Below are 24,666 nucleotides of genomic sequence, written 5' to 3'. Positions count from 1 at the left end.
TCCATGTGTCTCTTTATGTTACTGTTTTGGAAGACATTTAACAGAACACCTGTCTGGCTTTAATGAAAGTTCACACACAAAGATGCAAACTAGAAGGAAAAAAAAAATTCTGGCACCTTATTATAAGGACTTCAGTACTGGGATTTCTTCCTGTACCAAGGGGTTGTGTATCTGTGATGCCTAATCACCATTATTCAAATCAATGCTGTTATGAGTATTAACATTAGAATAATCAATATTATATGACTTCAAACTTACCATAAGAATGATACCATTAATGCTATTAAAGATGTTTATGTTGATGTTTTGTTGCCATAGCTGCTTTCTCAAAGGTAGCTTTTGTTACTGTAGGCCACCGAACGTTGTTCATCGGGGTTCACGTGCCACTGGGTGGAAGAAAAAGTCACCGACGCCATCGGCACCGCGGGCACAAACACAGAAAGAGAGACAGAGAGCGAGATTCAGGATTAGAAGATGGGAGAGAATCTCCTCCTTTTGGTAAGACAAATTTTATTTTTTGATAGGTCTTTAAATAATAAACATCAGCATTATTATGCCTACTTTGTGCTCTTATCACTTGGACATGATTAGCAGCAGGGTTTTGGAGAATCCACCAGAGCTCTGCTGGTGATTTGTTCCTTTGAACAAACCCACTGAGGGGCAGCAGTCGGTGGCAGTCAATACACGGGACAGCTCAGTGGTTTCTAGCACTGAAGGAGCACTGTGGGAAACTGTTCCTAAGTGTTCTCACAGACTGCAGCCACTGCCGAGCGGGGACCAGTTGCCCTCAGGGAAGGCTCTGGAGTATTTGCCCCTAAAATGTAGAAAAGTTGTGGTCCTTTACAATTAGCTTTGTCATAACATTGATGTTACCAAAGCTGCAATGTTTTATCAGATTCAAACCACGATCTAGGTTGTGCTTACCTTTTTCCTAACATGATATTGTAAATGTAGTGTTGTAACATGAATCTGTTAACCTTGGACTTGAGGAAGCAGGGAAAAATACCTTTCAGTAAACAAACCTGATATGAAACTCCTAAAGTTCTCAAAAATTTAAGTTAGAGAACAGAGAAGAAGGTATTCATAAATAAATTAGCCAAGCTTTGTCTCAAAACATGAGAATATTATGTGCTGTTCAAAAATAAAAAGTGCATGTGATGAAATGTCTAAGGCTATGGAAAGTGTTTAAAATATAATGCAAGCATGTGTAGAAAACAATTTGCTAGTGTGTTTTTAAATCATTAGGGAATGTGCAATTTCAGGTTACAGAATAGTAATTATAAGACTTTCTTTTAATCAGAACTTTATATTATGTATGTGGAAAGCTTTTGAGCAGTATATTGTAAGTGGTGATGGTTAGAGCTTAAATTCTGAAATCTTGCACAATGGTTTATTATTCTGAGAGGAAAACAAAGGCAAGACTTTCTCAAACTTCACAGATACAAGTTATGTTTTGAAAACTGAACAGTGAAGAAAAATTGGCTGTGGTGGTTCTGTCTGGAATGGATTTCAAATATACAAAGACCCAATACTGTATTGAAACCTGTTTCTTGGAAAAAACCAAAGTTCATAAATTATTAAAACAGTTTTCAAAAAGAATATGCATATATACATATAAAGTCAGATTAAAAAGAAACAATTGAAAGTTACATTAGCCAAGAAGTGAGATATCTTGAACTATGAAACAGTGTCTTCTGTTGAGTCATCTGGTTTTATTTAAGTGCCAGTATGTGACACATTTTGGCTGGGAACTTAGCTCTGTTCTTTCAACTTCTGGAGACCTAGGCTTATGTCCTTCTTAATGTCAAAAGTGAAAAAAAAGAAGAATTAACTATCTGAATCTGTTCTTAATAGTCTTTGACATTTGTGCCTACAATAAAATGTTCAACATAATTTTGTGTTAGGTAAATCAGCCTATGTTCAAAGGTTCTCTGAGGGTGAAATAGTAGTAATACCAAAAAAAAATAGTTTTGAAGTGCATTTGTAACTTGATGTTCACTGCACTCATCCTCTGGTGTACCTCAAGAAATGAGTATAGATCTGCAGTTTTATAAGTCACATTTTCACTTTTAAAGATATTATAGCTACCAATTAAAGTGTATCTGTGTAAGTGGTGACACTTAACAGAAAAGTTACAGGCCAGAAAGATGGAAATATTTTCTGGATTCAGACTGCTAAGATATTCTTCAAAGTGCTTGGTTGATAACTATTCAAATAATCCAAAGATAGAACAAAATATCTGGAAATATCCAGTCTTTTCACCCCGAATAATTATCTGAAGAGTAAACTATGAGGGTTTTTCCCTTTGTTTATCTGACTCCTGGAAGTTTGACCAGTGAACAGATTTTGATCTTTGACATCTGTCCATCCAGGCAGAAATGTGGCATTCTACAGACAAGAGTGGAAGGGACTTGCATAATGAAGGCAAATCTTTAAATGCTACAGTGATGGTGAGGTTAAGCACACACAGAGCTGGCAGACAAAATAATACAGAGATTAACAGTAGTCTATATCCACCTCCTTATTTTGCTATGTTTTTTTCCTTACAGGAGTTTCAGACAGCTTGTTGTGCTGCCTGGGGACAAGCATTGCCTTAGAGAGAATATAAGCATAGTTTTTCTATGCTTTAATTGCACAGAGAGAGCAACAGATACTTCCCACACTAAATCTGAACCTACTAAACCTCAACAGGCTTTTTAGCTCTTCCCCAAGCTACAAGTTTCTAACAGTGACTAGAACTGAAGGAAACTCTAAGGAAGACAAATGTGCTTCCTTTTTTGATGTGTAATTCAATATGAGGGACTGTATTACCTGAGAGAGTAGATCCAAACCAGTCCCTTAATTTATGAATCATTCTGATTTAATTGAGCAAGCAGAAATGCTTAGCTCCATCTTTCTATCGACACCTTTTAATGCATTTCTGCCAAATAGTAGAAGGCTGTATGCTTGGGAGCTGTAAGGGAGGAGGGGAAAGAAAAAAACATTTTGATGAACAGGTGCAAGAAGAAAAGATGGAGAAAATAAGCACTGTGAGACCAACTGATAGAAAACAGCGCTTTGAAGTAAGTCAGAAAAATACATAAGAATTTTTATGATACAAGAGAATAAATTAGCAGTGTTTTGAAGTAGTGAAGTATGAAAGGCGATATAATAAAAGCAAAAGATCCAACAACTGAATAATAGAGATTCTGGAACAAGTAAGGACCTGAAATATTCAGACACGAAGTGCTGCACACTGCTCAGTTAACCCAGCATGGGATTATTTTTTGCATAATAAAGCATTATTTTTTTTGGTTCATAATCTATGAGTGTATAATTTATACCTTTATCTGTGCAGTTCCATCACATGCAGATGTTGCTTTACTGTCACTGCTCCAGGGAGCTGTGCAGTGCTGTGGGGATGTGTGTGCCCCATGCAGAGTGGACGGTGCCACCTGGTTCCTGTCCAGTAAAAACTAATTTGTTAAAGTGTATTTCTGTGTATCAGCATGGTAGAAAACACCTCTAGTCAGTATAGTGACAATAGGGGGAAGCTTCCTGGTAATCCCTTTGAATCCTGGCTGGGAAAGCTGTACCAGGTACTTTCTGGGAAGGTTTCTGTAGAGAATAGATTTTTTAGAACATTCTGACATTGGCTCATAAGCATTTTTTTTAATCTGCTACTGTCACTTTTCAAAAACAGCCTAAGTGTTCTCAGTGTACAGATTCAGAGATAACTCCAGATTAGACAAATAATATGCAGAATATGTACTTAGTGGAATGAAAGGGAGTGCTGTCATTTAGGGGCACAGATCAGTCACTCAGGTTTGGGTTTTGTTTTCCCTTCACTGTTGTCTGTCTGTTGCCTCTTAATGAGAGGAGGTTGTGAAAGGAGTTTCCATTTTGCAATAATGATGTACCTGTAAATTGCACAATTTACAGATTACATGGTTTGTGCATTGGGAGGCTTTTCTAGGTAGTAAGAATTGTAAGATAAGTGATTTCAGTGGTCTAGGTTTTCACCATCTTGTCTCTTAAATGTCTTCCTTTTGAAGAGAAGGAGAAATTCAGTGAATTTATCCACTCTAGTTAAAAATGCAGTAGTGCTATTTGTTTTGCTGGAGAGGTTTACTGTTCTCAGCTAAAGTGCTGCTGTTGCAGTTTCATTTCAGCCTTAAACTCCCCTTCTGCACAGTTTTCCTTGTGGGGTAAAGTATTGTGACTGCTTTGTGAATTAAATTAGGAATTGATGCAAATTAACACTAAATTGATTAAAAAAAAAAAGGCAGTTTCTAGCCTGGGGCATCTCCTTGGTGCTGCTTGTGAGGGCAGTGGGTGCCAGCCCCTGTGAGCTGCAGGGCCACGAGGCTCCATCAGTGCCATGGGTCGTGGTGGCACTGAAATCCTGGTGCACGTTTCCCTTTGGCTGCTGGGGTTACACTTGCTTGTGTGCGTGTGGATTTTAGTGGCAGTTTTCTGTGGCTTTTTTGATGTCTGCTGTTTGCCTGTAACCAGTGAAACAGCTCTTTGGTGCTCATGAGTTAAAGATATTTAAGTAGCTGTTTTTAGATGGTGGCACAGGAAGATTTTGCCTCTGAATAGGGTGTCTTTAAGGACAGGTTTTGTTGAGGGTTAAGGTGACCACAGCTATGCGAGCGGGGGTTTGACTGCAGCCTCATGTGTCCTGTATGACTACACACTGTTGAAGCTTGGGGAAGGTTTGGTTTGTTCTTTTAAGAAATCTGGATTTAGTAATCCCTAGTTTTAAAGAGGCTTAAATTTGTAATTCGTGATATTGGATGTGGCAAGGCAAGTGGAACAGCTCTGGAGGTGAGCCTGACACAGACCTGCACACACAGCTCAGGAAAGACTCTCTGAAAGTAGTGCAGCAACAAAAGTGTGTTGCAAAGCTGGGCTTCTCTTGCTTAGCAGAGGAGCACCCGAAGAAATTTAATCTAAAAGACGTGGATATATTTGGTAGCAAATCTCAAGTGCTAAAGGGTTATTAGTGGGGTAGGTTTAATTACAGTAATTTCACAATTGTAAGCAGCACCATTTTGACTAAAACTTTGGTCCAAACCCAGAAGTGCGGCTTGTAATCAGGTGCGGCTTATATATGGACAAAAAATGAAAAGTTGCTGTTTTAGTTTGGAGGACAGGTGTCTGCTGAGAAAGGCAGGAGCTTCTCTTTGAAATGGAGAATGTAAATCCCCTCCCTCCAAATTATTATAATTTTGGAATCAAGGGGCTTTCAGGCAAAGATATGGGAATTAGGAATAACAGTTCTTTTCTAGGGAAATTAAAATAGAAATACAGTACTACAAAGAAACAAACTCCAAACCCTGACAAAGTCAGAGTACAACCTGACACCCCATCAGGAAGGGTGTTGGTAGCAGTCCCATTAAATGGTGGCTGCATCCTCCTTCAGGGACAAATGTGATTCAGTTGGAGCAGTGCTCCTGTACAAGGTGCAGTTTCCCTCCGGAGGTCCCGTGGTGATGTGGAGAAATCCGGTTTTCCTCTGGAGTCCAGTGGAGAAAGGGGCTACCTTAGTGTCCCAAAACCTCTGTTTTAATTTTGGTAAGAAATGTTGGGCTCTTCCTGCTGGCTGGAGCAACTTCCAATGGGATGAAGTAATTTTATCAGTCACGAAGTGGGACTCAATGGGCCATTAGCAGACAATGACTCCCTGGAGGAAGGATGGGGTGTGAAAAGATAAAGAACAATGCCCTGCCTGGTTTCAGTGGATGGCCCATTAGCAGATTATCTGCCATTGAGATAAGGATCACTGTCCCCACCCTCAACAGGTGGTGATAGAACAGATACCTTTTATCGCACTCTGTAATGTAACCCAAGACAGTTGCCGACACCCGGATGTGTGCTGTATGTATGAAATGAGCACAAGCCCAGAGAAACCCAGGGATAAAACAGAGGGGCTGGTGGAGCCACTGCAATCACAAAGCTGCTTCAATTTTTTTTCCCTGTCTGACACTGCTCATTGGCCAAGTAGGAGTTCTTGATGGTACCCCAGCTCCTGTTGTGTACCAGGCTTTCTACTCAGTTCTCGCTGGTTGTGGAGAATTTCCTAAACTGGTGATGAAGTAGTTACTTGGGACACTCATCAGCTGCTTAGTGTGAAACTTTAAATTCATGTTGCTTCTGATAACTCTGATATAAAACAACTACAGTGTTAGAAATACTATTGTAACAGATTAGTCTCAATCATTAATTTTTTTAGAGTAATCTAGATTGTTTTCATTACTTTTTAGAAATAGCAATAATAATATGAAGGATTTTTTTTAATGTTGGCTGCGCTACTTGAAGTAGGGATAGACAAAAATAATATTTAAGCCAATTTCTGTTTGCCTAGGCTGCAGAAAACATTGTGTCCTAGTTTGCAAATATTATGCTTCTGCACTGAGGATTAAGTTCTCACAGTTTGACAGTCAGCAATTGAAGTATTCTTCCATATTGATTTTGAATCACGCATTACTAATTTTCTATATAACATATTAATGACATATTTGGTATTGGTATTTCTAGGAATATGAGCCAAATCTATCTGGCATTGCTCATGAATAGTCCTGTTAATTCAATTTTATAAGTGGAACCAACAGAACTGTTGTTTTTATTATAATTTTCCTGTTGTTTACATCTTTTAGGGTTTTGTCCTTGAAATAAAATTATTGCACCATAAAGCAAATGATATAGTTTTTTTTCCAGTTTACAGATTGTTTGAAAATGAAGCTGCGACTTGCAGGTTTCAAATACAAATAGAAATCACAACAGTAAGGAAAGACAGAATCTAGCAGCTTTTTTTGCTGCTTTGCTAACAAGGAAGAAGATAATTTAGTGTGTATTTCATCATTTCTATAGAAGTGGTGCTCAGGGGTGTGGTTTGGTGGTGGATTTGGCAGTGCTTGGTTAGTGGTTGCACCCTGATAATGTTAGATGTCTTCTCAACCTAAGAGATTCTGATTCACTGTTGTCAGTCAAATAGCTTGTTACACAGAAGACCCAGCAAGAGCAAATTACTGCAGTAAGGTGATTCCTTGTTACTGCTCACCTGACTTCAAGAGATTTCTGATCCTCTGCTTTTCTTCCCACGCTGAAAGCATGTATTTGCATGAGGATCATAGCTGTCACAAAGCTGCAGCTCTGCTGTATGACACTGCTCATTTATTACTTAACAGTAGCAGTTGCCATAAATCAGTTCTAGTGCTGATTTTATCAAGAGTACAGGATGTTCCTGGCAATACTTATTCTCAGATTCTAGCTGCAGTCCAGCTCTCTACTGAAGTAGCTTGTTTTCCATGTTCTATTCGTAGTCATATGCACTAAACATTTGTAGGTTCATATCTCACTGAATTTTGTACTTCTGGAAATCAGTCTTAAAAAGTTGCAGACTTCTTAACTAGAATGTACTTCTAGTCTCAGATTAAAAAAAAATGAATGTTTTTAAAGAAAAAAGAGTACTCAACAGTGAGAGAGAAAAGCAAAGAAAGGGTAAAGTGGATGAGTTACTTGTTATTCTTCAGCGATTCACCAAAAATTAATTCCTGTAGCTGTACCCCCTACAGTTCCATCCTCTGCTGATTTGTGGACTTTGTAGCACCCGAGCCCATCTCTCTTCTTTCTCTCCTGTGCTTCTCCTTGAGTTTAATTTCCTTGCTTTGTGAAGGAGTAAATAGGCTTTACTGTACAACTTTACACTCTGTTTAGGCAAATGGACCTCAGGTGAAAACTGTCATGTATTGTTGGTGTTTCAGTGCTACAGTAAGTTTAGTACTACTATCTAAAAGGTATCTCTACTGCTGAGTTTAATTTTCTGTGTCAGTGGCCCATTTCATTTGTTTGGATCAGAACTGTAGTGTTCTTTTATCTTTAATTAGAATTCAATGGGTGTTATAATCTCTTTTTTTTTCTGAAATTCAAAGAGCTTGAGGACCCTGTGCAGTGATGCTCTTTAGATGGAATACTGTAGCTTGTCTTACAAATATGTTATAGAACTGAACTTCATTTAGACAATGTTCAAGGAATCACTGAGCTGTTCTGCTGGATAATCAGTTTTTCAGTTGACTGGCAGTCTGGCCTCTCTCAGCTCTCATAAAGGACTTTTGGTTCCTTTCAGAAATCTGAAATACATTAGCAGAAAAAGCAGCTATGCATTGCTAGAGAGACTGTGTTTCATCAGTTTGTTCATTTCACATTTGCATTTTAATAAGCACAGAGGATATAGCGGTTTTTTTCATATAGCACTTGAGCTATGGACATTGAATATACATTTAAGATGCTCTGTTAATTCTGTGAATTTTTTGAGTGAAAAAATAATAGTATGTCTTCAAAAATATATTTAGCCATCTGCACTGAAAGGTTATGAAGAGAATTAATCATTAACAGTATTGGAAGGAAAACAGAGGTGGGAAGAATAAAATGAAGAAGCTGGGACAGATTAAGTAGTTTTGTATCTCAAGCAGCCTAACCAAGGAGAAAGAGTTAACAAAGGGGCAAGGGTCAAGTCTGCAATTGTATGTTCCCATTAGGCAGGTGTCATTTGTTTTCTTTCTCCTACAGCAAAGATTTCACATGTTGTATTCTAGCTTTGTGACCTGAGATGATCTGCAGGTGCAGACTTATGAAATAGTTAAGTAGTTTTTCCTTACACTGGAGTAAAAGACAGCTCTATTCAGCTTTATCTGTACTGCTTTCTGTGTGCCGTTATTTTAAAAATTTATTTATTTATTTATTTATTATTTTAAATTTTTTTTCCCCCTGGGAGATACCATTCCATCTTCCAATAGACCCTGTTTCTATACATCAGATTATATTTTTGGAGGACTTTTTTAAAAAGTGGACTTGGCAACTACAGTAAATGAAGAGATCTCAATCTGAATCTGTCTGTGTGTAAATGAATGTTCTTTTGGCAGAACTGTAATTTTTTTTGTGTGGCAGTAAGTGATATACATGAAAATATCTGAATAATCTCATAAAATTTGTTTTCTCAGGGCAAAAAAAATGGTATTTTGGACTTGATATTTTTATTTTTCTCCAGATACCCCATCACAAAGGGTGCAGTTTATTCTTGGAACAGAAGATGATGATGAGGAACACATTCCTCATGATCTCTTTACTGAGCTTGATGAAATCTGTTGGCGTGAAGGAGAGGATGCAGAGTGGAGGGAGACAGCAAGGTGAGTATTTTCATAACTTAAGAATTATCTATAGGTATTGGTTGCTGGTATATTGAGGAATGATTTCAAAGCTGTAGCAACCTCAGGGACAGATTTTGGATATAAAGCTTAAATAAAAGCATAATTTTAATCCTTAGTCTGCTAGTATTACAACAGCATTCGTCACTTCCCAGAGCCACATGTTTTCATCTGGATTTATGAATATAGGTCAGAGTGAATAGCAATGGAAAAAAATATTGTAAATATACCATATATGTGAATTAAAAATCACTGGACCGATTCATATTTTATCTTCTAATTTAAAGAATCTTTCAAACTTCATATGTTGTTTGAATCCTCAAGAAACTCATGATGGTATCATTATAAAAAGATTAAAGTGAGGAATGAAATTACTTCTGTAGCAATAGAACTTTTACAGATTCTAAATCTCCATGAACAGTTGATTTTGAGAATGAGTATTCAGTCCTGGATTATTTTATTTCTGCAAAATTAGTGGGAAAGAATTTTAGATTGCATTTCTGCTATGAAAAGAAAAATAATACTGGTATAGAACTTTTAATTGTGTATTTTTTCCTTGACATTTAAATGGGAGATGATTTGCTTAGTTTCATTAAGAATTTACATTTTACAGCAATCTTTGCTTTATTTTTCATCTTGAAATCTTAGCTCTTCCTCTCCCTGCCAGTTGTTGACAGTGTTCCTCAATGGTGCCCAAAAGTCTGTGCAATATATATTTGGTAGAATATAAATTGCAAAATTTCTGGAAAGGTTTTATAGGCAACTGTGTATGTGGGCTATCTGACATGAATATGGCTGGTAGTTTTCTTTCTAATTTTACTACAAATTTCAGCTTTCCCAGAGGACCAAAAAATTTTCTATGACCTTCCCTTCCATTATCTGTTCATAGGCAGCATAGGCAGATGCTAAATATAGATTTTTACGTGTAGAAAATTCTCATATGGGGATTGTGCTGCAAAAGGAATGCAGTAGTGTTCCTAAATAATCTTATTAATATTCAGAGAGAAAATCTAATCAAGGTAATAATTTATAATGTTCTGGTACTGATTAGGACTACATAGAACCTCTCTAGCAGGGGTATCAACTTCCGTTGAGATTAAAATGTAAAAGTCACTGCATGTTATGTTATTTTTAAGCAGGGAAATAGCAACTTCTTTAGTTCAACTTGAAAAATTCCCTTTGCAAATTATCAAAGAATTGTATTTCTTAAAATTATAACAATTTTTGTTAGTAAGTGGTTCTAATCAATATAAAATTCAAAAGGAGAAGGTGTAATAAATTTCTGTTTCAGCTGATCTGTCTGTGTGTACAGCCTTCTCAACTGTTGCTTGTGAAAGGAAGAATTAAAAATGTTTAATAGAAACAAGATGAGATTATTGAAAGAGGGCAGGAGAAAAACAACCAAAAAATCTCAATTTTTGGAGCTCAGAAAATACAAGAGTGGCATAATTGCTAATAGTAAAATTTTCTTTAGCTTCAGCAGTAAGATGGAAATAAAGGAAGAGTGAGCTGTTATGTGGAAAGAACTCGTCAAGATAAATGGTCTTTTTCAGTTTGGTTCCCAAAATTTCAGACAGCATTTTACATGACTGGTAAGAAGTAAGGTGACTGGTTAGACAAGGACGAGATGGCAAGGAAATTATCAAATTCAAAATGAAGATAAGACTCAAAGTGCTTTTCTGTGAAAATAAGAGGGTGCAATAATTTCCATCCCAGAAAGGTGAAGGGACATGTTTATTGGGCAGGGCAATTCCTGTCTTTCTGTGAGTCTGTCAGGTGTGTTGTACTAATCCAAACACAGCAATACTATTAAAGAAAGGATAAAAATGGTTGGAGCAAACAGAACCCTTGTAGTCCAATTTCAGAACCATACAATACTTGAAGGAAAGGAAAAATTAGAGACTTGGAGATAAGTGGAAAATTGGATAAAATACAGTACAGTGGTATATCATGTCAGACTAAGTTAATAATGCTCTTTAATCAGATAATTGGTTTTTGTTTTTCTGACAAAGAAAAGTATTTGATATGGTACAGTAGTGGGAATATATTACTTAAACTGCATTCTATTGTAAAAATTCTATTAGCAGGTCAGGAACTTTGAAGAGATGCAACAGGTCATGCTGAGAGATTATACTATTAGTGTGAAAGGTAGTGACAGCTAACTTCTGAAGAATTAGGTTTAGTAAATAGATTCATTATTGAATTAAAAATAAGATTATAATAAGGAAACTTGCTGGTAATTAGAAATTAGGAGGTATTGCTCCTATAGAAATAGATAAAGGTATCATATACAAAGAACCAGGTAGCTTTGAGTAATAGAAATGGGGTGGTGTTTAATATGCAAGATTATGTGCTTAGAAACTAATACAGTGGATCACTTTAAATACCTGTGGTTGATTCAGGGTTTCAAAATTATTGATTTGACTTGAAACATCATATGGAGAAGATACAACCTGGATTTGTTGCTGTTCTGGGCTTAATGTATGTTTTTCACCTGTGTGTGAAGTGCCACTTGGAAATATTTGTAAATTTTACTGTTTGGCTTTGGATGCAGTTCTAGGTAGAGATTACAGTAATTTCACTATTATAAGCCGCACTTCCTGGTGTCAGCCACTTTTCATTCTTTGTCCATACATAAGCCGCACCTGATTATAAGCCGTGTGTTACAATACAGAGTGTGATAAAAGGTATCTGTTCTATCACCATCTGTTGAGGGTGGGGGCAGTGATCCTTATCTCAACGGCAGATATTCTGCTAATATGGGCCATCCATTGAAACCAGGCAGGGCATTGTTCTTTATCTTTTCATAACCCATCCTTCCTCCAACGAGTCATTTTCTGCTCATGGCCATTGAGTCCCACTGTGGGACTGATAGAATTACTTCATCCCATTGGAAGTTGCTCCAGCCAGGGGGAAGAGCCCAACATTTCTTATCAAGATAAAAACAGAAGTTTTGGGACACTAAGGGAGTCCCTTTCTCCACTGGACTCCAGAGGAAAACTGGATTTCTCCACATCACCACTGGACCTCCAGAGGGAAACTGCACCTTGTACAGGAGCACTGCTCCAACTGAGCCACATCTGTCACTGCAGGAGGATGCAGCCACCATTTAATGGGACTGCTACCAACACCCTGCCTGATGGGGTGTCAGGTTGTACTCTGACTTTGTCAGGGCTTGGAGTTTGTTTCTTTGTAGTACTGTATTTCTATTTTAATTTCCCTAGTAAAGAACTGTTATTCCTAATTCCCATATCTTTGCCTGAAAGCCCCATGATTTCAAAATTATAATAATTTGGAGGGAGGGGGTTTCCATTCTCCATTTCAAAGAGAAGTTCCTGCCTTTCTCAGCAGACACCTGTCTTCCAAACTAAAACAGCAACTTTTTGTTGTTTGTCCATATATAAGCTGCACCTGATTACAAGCTGCACTTCGGGTTCCAATCAAAATTTTAGTCAAAATGATGTGGCTTATAATCGTGAAATTACTGTAATTACATTTAACGAGAGTGATAGCACTAAGTGGTTATGTATTCATTTCACAAGCTCTGCACTTGGTGCATCTGGACTGAAGTGTTGGGTTGACTCTGGTGAAGTACATTTATATCTTGGTATTCTCAGTTTGAAAGTGCACTGGACTTTCCTGTTCCAGGATCTGATTTAGATTGTCCCATCCATGGAATTAGTTAGAGACCAGGATGGGATGAATAGCTTGGTTATATTGATATAGGGATAAAATTCTTTTTTTTTCTGCATCAATTGATTTCAAGCCAGAAGAAACACATACTTTTTAAAGTCAATAATCATTCTTACAATAGTTTTTGTATGTGCCCCAGCTGTACAGTTGTGCCTTCTCTATGGAGATGATGTATAGTTTATATTTTGAAAAAAAATTCTGTTAAGTTTGTGGAGAAACATGCTGAAGTGTAACAGTTGGATTTATTTTATACACCCAAATAGTGTAGCTGCAAGTTGCAGGTGTTGGGAAAGCAATTTATGTGTCATGGCTGGAGAGTAGCGCCTGATTTGTAGCAAGTTTTACCCAGACTTTTACAACTCATTTATCTGCTAGTATCAACCAAAAATATCTGGAGAACATCACTATATTTATGGACCAAAAAGAACTATGTAGTAAAGAAGCAAAGAGAAGGAACCTTGGAATCAGGAGGAAAGTGCTTAAGCTTTAATTTTATTGCACAGTTAGGAAAACAAAATTGTGTCCATAGTTTAGAATGTAAATTGGAAATAGTGACTAGAAAATGGGTTAGGGAAACTTAGGAATTGTAATGCATTTTCCCTGCATCAAAACTTTCTTCCATGGAAACTGGGCCACAAGAAACAGATTTCTCACTCCTGCTTTGTTCCTGACATGCTTGTTTTTTGACTGGTTTTCAATTGGTGTGGGCAGGTACAAGCTCATGTGGAAATTGATACAGATTGAAAGATTACATTAAATCCATCAGCTGTGGAGCAGGTTGTGAATGCATGCTCCATCTCTCTGCTGCAGACATAGTACACTACAAAACTGATAAAGTACAAGTCACCTGTTTCATATAGTGCAGAAAATGCAGTACCCGAGTCTGAAATGAAGCATGTGCACTCTTGTATTGATGCCTGAGAAAGTGATGAAGATGGCTTTAGGAGCTAGGATATATACATAAGGTGTATGTACACACACTAGCCTGAGCAATGTTTTTCCTGTAGTAACATACCTTGCTGAAACTCTTGTTGGCATATTTTTTTTCTAGCAAGCATTCTATCAGAGAACTAAACTGTGTGATCAAGAGACCTATGCCAGGCTTTACCGTTAAAGAAAGCCGTAAGGATGGAAGTGCCCTTCTGTGCAATCAGACATAACTAAGATAGCTCCAGATGTGTTCCATCACATGGGATGCATGTGACATGAGCTCAGTAGGGGCTGATGGTGTTTCCCAAGAAATTATGAAAGGCTTTTATCTGTCAATCATGCCGGTTAACCATAAGGGGTTAAACTGCAAAAGTAAATAGATTTAAATTTGTCTTTGAGAAACTAGGAGTAGAAAATTGGCAAACTGGCATCTATGCCTGAATTTGGATTTCAAAGCCATTTCTGTCATGGTGTCTTGCACATGAATTCAGAGGATTGATCAAGTGGTATTACAATTTTTAAAACCACTGAACACTTGGAATTGAAAGACTCTACATAAGATTAGAGTTGTTTTATGTTTTCTGCTGCTGTTTCTCATTTGGTATGTTAAATAAGGATTATCTGACATAACAGGAATATTTCTGAAAAGACAAAAGTTGATAAACAGTAACATGATTTTCCCTTGATGAAATTAGTAAACTTACAATATGCTTATTAAAATCAAAATAGAAATTTATTCCAAACGTAGAATGATCTCAGATGTATATGATTTAATTTCATGTCCTAGCCTGTTGGCTCATTGAATAACAATGGATGATAATGTGTTTAAACTCCTAAGTTTCAGCAGCAGTAGGAAATGGGGTGAAACCCATACAATTATACTATTCCAGTTCATGGAAACACAGATGATCACAATGGCAAGTGCAATTATTTGAGCAGTAGCAACAGTTTCCTATGGATTTTTATGCATCAATGCTTAAGCTTTAATGTCTGACACTATAAACTCTAATTAAAGCTGTTTTCATGATTTAGATTTCTCTGAGTCCCTAGTATGTTACAAGCTCTGATAACAAGCCTGCCTCTGTTCAGTCACCTGTCTTAGACTTTTAAGGACATGCTTCTCTTTTATTGGTCTTTTAAAATCTGTTTACAGCTGGTCAGTAGATTTAAATTAGGAAATATCAAGGACAGACTGCACCAGCATAATCAGATAAGCAATGTTGAAAACTGACTTACATGAACAGAAGGTAATGGCAGTATGAGGTTTCTGATGATATTTTGTAAGACTGTGCCTGGATCATTGTTTTTAGAATACATGGAGCATGATTTTAAATTTTTTTTTTTTTTTAATCAGGCAAGATAACAAGATAAGCATAGTATAATAACAGAAATAATAAGATATAATAACACTGATATTAATAATACATAACAGAAATAATTATGAATACTCCAGCATAAAGATCTTGTAAATCTCCTAAAGAGATTAGAAATACACACAAAAATGGCGGTATGAAAAGAGAAGAATGTAGATATTTTGCAGTCTTGGGAGACACTGGTTTAAACAGGACAATAAATGTGCCATATTTGTGGTGCTGTGGATATAAATAGGTATTGTATATTTTTCAGCTTGGAAAGGAATGCCATGAGCATGAAAGGAGCAATCTCTTAAGGACTTCAAGTGTAACTGGAAAATGAAAAAAATTTCAAAGATTATTTTTCCTTCTCACATGGTTCTTGATGACTTTCACAACTTCTTTTAGGCCCCCCATTAAGAGTATTGCTTTGAATTTGGTGGGGAGGAATGTGTTAAATTGTGTTTGATGTCTGTTTGGACATGGTTTTGAAAATTTGTTTCAAAAATTTCATTTGCATATGCAAATTCAATTTCATGGTTCAGCTCTGTGGAAGCAAATTTTTGTGCTGTGTTCTCCTTGCTGCTTCTCTGGAGGAATGGGAAGGTGAAGGGGATGGGCTAGGAAGAGAAAAGAGAATGCAACAAAGGGAGTAGGGAATAGGTCTGATTGAAGAGGAAAGAGTTCTCTTGGGCAAAGACAAAGTACAGAAACTGGCCAATTTCCTCACAGAGGAAATGGAGGAAAAATGTTTAGATACAAAGAGGAGGAGAAATAGGACATAGGAGACTGGAGATTTTGAAGGACCCAAGGAGTTGAGGCAAATTGTCTCTGTAAATTATGGGAGAATGATTAGAAGGCAGCTGGGACAGTTCCAAGAAATGTAATACATCAGGAAGGGAGCAGATACGCTGCTGAGGAGTGGGTCAGTAAAGTGGTGGCTGCTTGCAGGACGGCAGCAAAAGGGGAAGAACTTGATACACAAGGACTGAAATGAGGAAAATATCTGAAATGTGAGTACACTTGCATATTTTACAAGTAGGAGCAGAGCTAGAGAGGTTGCCCAGAAACAGAAGACAGCTGTGCTAGCTGCCTTGCTGGGCTGTGAGGCTTGGTAAAACTGAAAATTCCTCAGCTTTAGAGGTCTTAAGGCTTTACATTTCCCTGCTGTCTGGAAATAGTGTGAAGATGCTGTCCAGGTGTGGGCTCTGCTTGACTTCTCTGCTGCCATGTCTGTATAAAATAGCTGAGTGCTGTTGAGTCAGGCCTCACAGGCGTGTGCTGTGGCTGCAGCTGTTCAAAGCTTGCCAAGCTGGCAGGGAACAGGGCTCCACACAGCAACAGCCCTGTGTGACTTCTCAGATTTTTGTTTGTTCCTTTAATATTCTTTTAAGTGCGGTATTTATCAGTAGAGAATTCAGTCTCAAGAGATTTTGGCTGGCTGGATGGTAACAGAAGACTTGATTCTTTCGTGCCAGTTTCATATATCCTTTTACTTTACTGAAGTTTCTCCAAACTCCTTTTTGTACAACTGGTTATTCTACCACAGAAATATCATTGTATGCCAAAGAATTAGTCAAAGTTCTTATAGAGTACAAAGATAATTGCTTAATATATTTATCTCTTCATCTCTGTGGTCAGAACTTATCCTCAAAAATGGTATAATACAGCATTATACGGACAGAAGTAGGCAATGGAAGTTTCTCATGTTTCCTAAAAGGAAGAATAGAGTGAAATCTAAAGACGTGTTTAACATCTTTGTGTGTACTTTCAGTATCCATAGAAGGAATTTATTTTTCATTTCTAATGCACAATGGAGTTATTAACTTGATTGTTTGTATAGGTGGTTGAAGTTTGAAGAAGATGTAGAGGATGGTGGAGAGAGGTGGAGCAAACCCTATGTTGCCACACTGTCACTTCATAGCTTATTTGAGCTGAGGAGCTGCATCCTGAATGGCACAGTTCTTTTGGACATGAGAGCTAACTCCATAGAAGAAATTGCAGGTATGTATTGATGTTTCATTTACTGGTTATGAAAATTATTTTATAAAAATTAAATTCTTACCAAGAAAGTTATTGCATAATAATCAGTTCGGTTTAGAAACTCCTAGGAAATGTTTTTCTCAATGTACTGGAAAAGCCTCATGTCTAGCACAGTTAGTAAATAGTCTGTTTATATTTTTTTAATGTGGAATCTGCTGCTTTAAGAATCAATTTTTAATAAAGAAGAAAATTAAAATGGAGGAAAGAGGACAGTTTGGTTAGATTTAATTAGAGCCAGTATATTCTCTGCTTCTGCCATGCTGCTTCACATGAATGAGGCGTGTGCTAATTTTCACAAACTTAATCTATTGCTATATTAATTGCAGGTAATCTATCTTTAAACAAAACCCCAAAATATAGTGAAGTATGTATTGCAATTAAGTTGCAATAAATGCATGAAAACAGGTATGTCTCCGAGTTGAGAATGAAATACGGAGTAATGATGCAAAGTAAGTTTTAAAAAAACTTTAGGTACATTAATTTCTTAAGATAAAGTTGAGTGCATCTTTTTCCAATAAAGGTTTATTTGGCAGTTGCAATTCTAGAGCTTGTGTGAGCTTCTGAGCAAGACAAAAACCACAATGGATGAGTCTTCTCTCCCAAAAGTATAAGTGAGATTGAGACTAAATGTAATTTCCTGCTTTCTTGGTGTTTCCCTTAAAGACTGTAACTAGTTTAGGAAAGATACAAAAGACAAAGGAATAAAATTTTCTAACACTCAAGATTATTAAGCAAGCTGCTTTATGGATGATATATAAATCTATGTAAGTCCCATATAAAATTTATTTTACTTATTTAAATTATAGGAGAGATGTTGTTTGGTGGGCTATATTTAACAGTGGAATTAAAATTGGCTCAGATACTGGTAGCTGCTTTTTGTATTTACTTTTCCCAAATGGTTTATGTCAAACTGACGCAAGATATTATTAATACAAATTTGCAGAAACTTGTGTGGGTTTCTACTCTGTCCTGAGATCTGATTCTCCCATGACTCATAGTCTGAATCAGAGCTTCAGAATTTGTCTTGATAATGATAAAACATAAACATGAAGAATAAAAAGCAGCTGATTTGAAAGAACAAAGGTGTCCATCAGTATGTTGCTTTATTATTTACTTACAAATAATTAAGAAATACAGTAATTTCACGAATACAAGCCGCACCAATTTGACCAAAATTTTGGTGGAAACCCGGAAGTGCGGCTAATATTCCGGGGCGGCTAATCTATTAACAAAATTCTAAAAGCTGCCAACACGGAAGTGAGAGCCCGCGGCAGCCCCAAGCCAAGCTGGAGCCCGGCCGGCCCCGGCAGAGGTGGGAAAGCCTGGCAGAGGCGGGGCCAGCAGTGTCGGGGGCGGGCGGCAGAGCCTGAGCCAGCAGGGCGGGGCAGGGAGGGCGGCAGAGCCTGAGCCAGCATGGCGGGGGAGCCCGGGAGAACTGGGGCTAGCAGCGCAGGGGAGCATGGCAGAAGCAGGAAGGCCGGCGGGTGGGGCTGCCTGGCAGCGGGGGAAGCCCAGCAGAATCGGGGCCAGCAGCGTGGGGGAGCCCGGCGGTGCGGGGGCCTGCAGTGCCGGCCAGGGCGAGGAAACGCGGTGGCGGTGCAGACGGGAGGGGGCGGCCGGCGAGCCTGGTGGCGGTGGCGGCAGCCCTGCCGGCGGGGCGAGCGAAAGCGGCGCTCGCGAAAGCGCCGCCGCGAGCCGCGAGCCGCGAGCCGCGAGCCGCGAACCGCGAGCCGCGAGCCGCGAACCGCGAGCAGCGAACCGCGAGCCGCGAACCGCGAGCCGCGAAAGCGCCGCCGCGAACCGCGAGCCGCGAGCCGCGAGCCGCGAGCTGCGAGCCGCGAACCGCGAGCCGCGAACCGCGAGCCGCGAGCCGCGAAAGCGCCGCCGCGAGCCGCGAAAGCGCCGCGGGGCGGGCGCGGCGCGGGGCGGGCGCGGCGCTCGCGAGGCGCGGCGCGGGGCGAGCGAAAGCGGCAGCGGGGCGGGCGGCGAGCCCGGCGGCGGCAGCCCTGCCAGCCGGGCGAGCGAACGCGGCAGCGGGGCGGTGCTGACGGGAGAGGGGGGCCAGCGAGCCCGGCGGCGGCGGCAGCACCACCCGGCCAGCCCCGCCGAGCCGTGGCGCTGAGCTGGGCCACCCGGCCCCGTCGGCAACCATGAGCGGGCCGAGCCTTCCTGGCCCCGCCCCGAGCCAGTAAAGCCCGCTATGCCGCGATCCTGTTACTAATTGGCCAATTTGTGAAAGCTGCGCACGAACAAAAGTGCGGCTAATATTCGGGGTGCGGCTTATCTATTGACAAAGACAGCAACATTGTCGAGGCACCGGGGGTGCGGCTTATAATCCGTGCGGCTTGTATTCGTGAAACTACTGTACTTAGGTTAGCTGCTCGATGTTCTTGTATTAGTTTTTTGTTTAAATAGTATACTGGGTTTTTCAGTCTTGAGCTTTACATTCTCAATCCAGAAATCACTCAACTTTGTCTGTAGTCAGCTAAGAAAACCCTTACAGAATTTTTTTTTTTTAAGTAGGTGAAAAAAGTAAGGATTAAGGCAAAAAACCCCAAATTCAGTGAACATCCCTTTTTTTCTGTCTTTGGAAGAAATTGTGTATTTTCCAATATAGTGAGGCCCCAATTAATTAAGATTTATAATCTCTTAATCCTTAGTTGTAGTGATTTTGTTTTAGTTAACGTGGCCAACATTCGTAATACTAATGTTGAAACTCACCCCAGATGTAAGTTGTTCTCCTGCAGAGAATTTGGGGAGTTACCCTCACGCTATTATAAGTCATCCCTAGTTGAGGCTTATCCTTGTTTGTTGATGAGGAAAACTTATTTCTTCTGAGAAGAGGCTTGAGGATGACTTTCATTAATTGGCATGCCCCATTTTAATTTAAAAAGTACCTGTTGTTGTGGCAGATTTGGATGCATTTCATTTGTTGTATTATTGCTTGAAGTGGTAGGCATCCCCTTCTGATAAGGGACCTGACACATGATGAGGTTTGCATGGGTTGCACTTGGTCTTTGAGAGAAGATTATATTTTTATTCCTCTGCAGATTCAATAAGCAATGAACTATTCTATTTTTAAAAAGCTTTGCAGCAGGTGCTTCAGGCAAGTGAATAATTCTGTAAATTACTCACGTTCTGTCAGGTTTCTTTGAAGAGATTTATTTTTTTCCTATTTTCTCGAGAAATAAAATTGCTACTCTGGTTGCATTTCTCTGTTAATATTATTTGTGCTGTGGCAATGCTGTGTAAAAATTTGTTACTTTACTGCTATGTGTGTAATTCCTGGTCTCCAGTGATTAGAGAATGCTACAAAGAGTGTGGCACACAGTAGGCAGCACTGTGAGAAGGCAGGACTGACAGTAATGGTAACAAGCACACCACCCAGGCCTGCGTGCTGGGTATCTTAGAAATGTGATAAGTAAAAAGAACTCCCTGTCATATCATTCAGAATTGAAAGTGTCTGCTGGGCCTGAAGATTAGGCAGAACTGGTACCTCTCAGGAAATCTTTATTGTCTGTTCCAGTCAATTGCTATTCCCTGTTAGTAGTTATAATCCTATTTACCTTGTGTTATACAATGCAAATGATGTTTTCATGAGGAACTGTTATGTATTCCAGTTGTATCTGGCAGTCCTGACACTGGAATTTAAGGAAATGGTTGCTCTCACCTGTTGGCTTCAATTTTTTTCCAACATTCAGCTCTTGTTACTTGGCTTGCTAGCCATCCTCATGCGTGGCTTGTCCAGAAGTCCTGGTGATCACTTTTGGTTTTGTTTCCATGTTACTCTTCTGTAGGAGAGTTTGTAGAAACAGGTTATGCCCTATGGTTTTAAGGGATACTCCTGAATTAAATTTGATTCTTGTGCTTCTGATTTATAGTTTAAGGTTTTGTTTTTTTAATATAATCTTTTGATAGTTTTACTGCACTGCTGTAATGCATCATCTTTTGAGAGCAAATACATTATGTGTGCACATGCACTTTCTTCCTATTTGCCTTAATGCTTTGTTAGTGAGAAATGTGTGTTGTGTATTTATTGGTAATGTCTTGCTATCTGGGCTGTATTCCAATATCAAATTACATTGCTATTAATGCAGTGCCAGTCTTCATATCCTTGAAAGAGGTACACTTAAAATTTATTGCTAAATTGAGACTAAGAATTCCTATTTGTTTTAGTCAAGGCTTTTAATCTATAAACACTTACTCACTAAGGCATTAAACTCTTACCACTTAGCCCTTGAGAATTTCTATTATTAAAGTCTGTATTTTAAAACATTAATGGGCTTGTGGTAAAATCTACAGATGAAAGCCACCTTTCGTAATGCTTGCATGGTTTCCAGAACATTTTGTATTTTATCCCTGGAAACACTGACAGTTCTGCATAAAAATATTTTGGTACTGTTTATGTGGTGAGAATTTTAAAATCATCCTCTATTCCAGCATGTCCATTTTCTATTAGGTCTTTTTCATTCCAACTATCTTATTAAAAAAATTACTTCATCTATGAGATTGTGTATTTGTTTGGACAGGCACACAATTTCCCTTGTTTCAAAAGAGCTTATTCATACCTATGATGCTGAATTCACAGACAGCATCTTATTATAATAGAGACTGCTGAGATGAATTTCCAACACTGTCATCATACATCAGAACAGCATGTTTGTTCCTGAATTTTCTCAAATTTTTCTTAATTTTTGTAACATGGATTTTGCTTCTCTTGGAAAGAGCTCGGTTCCTCTGCTGAACTTTATGCTGCTTAAAAATGCAATTTTTATTACACATATTTTAGGGGAGTTATTACTGTTTCTAATACGTGACGTTATTTTTTCATATGTCTTTGCAGTGACTCTTGTATCAGTAAGTTAGCACTCCATGCACAAGGAATTCCTCTGAACATTATGTAGTAATATTTTATCGATCACTTCTGTATAGAACATATGCTAAAAGGAAGTCTGAAAAATCTATGTAATCAAAACAGTTTATTTTGGAACTTGTCTCTTGAGGATGTATTTGCCAGAATCTGGCTGTACCATTAGAGAGCAGCTTCACTGTGTTGTTCAAGTTGGCAGATGAAAATGTTCTCTTTTGATATTTTCATTTAGTTCCTTTGAAACCATGTATATTCTCATATTACCATCTGGTTTTTTGATTATAACCATTGAATGAACCCAAAAGGTTTCTCTATTTAACATATGATGCCATTTTCTGTTGTTTGGTTCAAAAACTATTCAGTCCAGCCTTTAATGGCAGTACTTTCTTTACAGCATGAGCCACAGAACTTGCATATTCTTGTAGTTGTGCAGAGTGTTCTGTGAACAAATGTCAAGCCTTGCCAGATACAAACTGTGGCCTCTGTTGCACAGTGAAGCTTTGGTGACTTGCACGTATTTGAAATATTCCCATGTATTTTAAATGGTTTAATTGTAATAATGGTTTCTTTTTAAAATTAAATTTTAAATCTGCCCTTCCTTTCCAATCTCAAGATCTGACTGTTTTTTCCCAAGCAGTCTTCTGTATGTTCTTCACGATTGAATTTTCAATCTGTGTAACAGCTTAATCTTGTGATTGAGGTCACCAGACTCTCTGCTCAGCAACTCAGGGCATTACATCCCAAGTGTGCAATTTTATTGATTTCATTAATATCATGTTAAGCTTTCAATCTGAACAAGTCTTCTTTTACCTTTGTTTGCTTTAAGCTGTTTTACTCCACAATAATGACGACATATTTTACCTGGCTCAAGTTGAGATTTTATTTCACTGGAGCCTTTGGTTTCATCTGCAATACTCACATTGTGTTATGTTTCTGACAGTGCTTTTATGGTACATTTAACTTTTATTGCAAACACTGTAATAAAGCATGGGATTGCCTGTGAGTAATCTGCTTCTCTGTTTGACCCTACACCTGTCTTTTGTTCAGCTTTCACCTTCTCACTTACCCAGGTTTCTGCATTTGTTTGCTTTATTTTCAGCTTAGCATGTGGTAATAACCTCTACGGAGAAACTGTCAGGTTTTGTTCCTTTTTGGCTGTGGGTAAATTGTAGATCTTGTACCAACTTCTCAGTAGCACTGTCTTTTTTTTCTGGCTGTTTTCTGTTTTCCCATGTTAACCACAGCTGTAGGAATCTTTTTAGATTGCACAAATCAATCTCAGCTTGCAAAATTTATTTTTTATGATGCATCCACTATGTCTGCAATTCTGAACTGCAAGCTGGGAATTTTGGCCTTGTCTCTGCAATTTGCACTTTTGTGAAATACTCTTGTTTCTCAGTAAAAATTACATACTGTTATTTTTAAAAGCAGACATTTTTCATTCTTTCTTTTATTTTCAAATATGTTAACCGAATAATCAAATCAAATAATTTCAGGTAAAGTGGGAATAGAATCCGTGTCTTGGAGCACTGGAATGCTCTGCCCTCTTGGATGAGCTGCTAAATCTGCTGGTTTATATCTCATTTATAACCACCATTGTAAATGATGTAAATTTGGTTCACAAATGCAGCCCAGGAATCCTAACTGTTGTGTTTGTATTGCTCCTCCTGCCTGACTCACTGGGGAAGGACATATTTGTGCTTGTCTTTAGAGATGTGTTAAAATAAAGGACAGTATTCCAGCTGATTGTCTTCCATAAAGCAAGGCATTAGGGTTGTTTGGTTTTTTCTTCCCTGTCTTTAAGGGCAATGACCACAAGCCAGAAAAACTGGCTTTTGAATTAGGTTTTATAGTCAGCTATCACTGCAGTCATGATTCACACAAAAGCCTGTGTGTTTTATGTTTTGTCATTAATCTCTCATTTTGTCCTACAATTGTGCAGTTACAAACTTGGAAGTGTGAATACTGGCACCCTTGCTAGTATATATTGAATTCAGTTTCTGCTGTAAACTGTCAGTGCCAGCCTACATTAGGAGAATATGAGCCTAGCAATTTCTTTTTGGACCTCACAGGTATTTTGGTACAAATACAGTATGTTTTCTATAAATTTATTCTATGTTTCACCTGAACATTCTGTGTATTGTTGGACATGAGGTGATGAGCACGCTGTGGACCTGGTGCAGTGGGAGTGAGCTGTTGCCACACTTGGGAGCTCCCTTATTGTTCATTTGCCTGGACCTGTGGGGGCTCCACATGGGTCTGGCCAGCTCTGTGCAAAGCTGCAGCGTGTTACAGACACCTCCAGAGTGAGTGGAAGCAGCCAGCCTGCTTTTGCATCCTTGCCTACTCTAGAGGTGGGACAGATGGAATTTTCTTTGCTGTGCCACACATGAGCCATGCTGCATTTGAACCGACACAAATTGCCTCCACCCCAGTGCTGTATTTCACAGCCTGGGTAAATTGTTCACAGGTGGTGATGAGTTATAGCTCAGTTACTGTAATAGATTGTTAAAGTACTCACACTGCCCACATTTACTTACAAAATGAATTTTATACAGGTGATGTATTGTAACTGAGTCTGAATGGAGAA

At 38.6% G+C, this 24,666-nt stretch overlaps 1 protein-coding gene across 7 annotated transcripts in view; it reads left to right on the top strand.

The window, feature by feature from the left end:
* Positions 1-24,666, top strand: part of SLC4A10 (solute carrier family 4 member 10) — a 150,789-nt gene that overhangs the window by 66,450 nt on the left and 59,673 nt on the right. For all 7 annotated transcript variants that reach the window (XR_004418494.2, XM_033065130.1, XM_033065132.1 and 4 more), the window contains 3 exons: positions 352-498; positions 9,032-9,170; positions 17,007-17,167. Coding sequence is in view for 6 of the 7 variants with exons in the window: in XM_033065130.1 (XP_032921021.1) it covers positions 352-498; positions 9,032-9,170; positions 17,007-17,167 (447 nt within the window). In the remaining variant the exon portion in view is untranslated. The remainder of the gene's footprint in view (positions 1-351; positions 499-9,031; positions 9,171-17,006; positions 17,168-24,666) is intronic.

This window comes from Catharus ustulatus, chromosome 7 (assembly GCF_009819885.2).
Source record: "Catharus ustulatus isolate bCatUst1 chromosome 7, bCatUst1.pri.v2, whole genome shotgun sequence".
Taxonomy (NCBI): Eukaryota; Metazoa; Chordata; class Aves; order Passeriformes; family Turdidae; genus Catharus; species Catharus ustulatus.
Note: the sequence above shows the minus strand (reverse complement) of the source record. Positions and strands in the feature narration are given on the sequence as shown.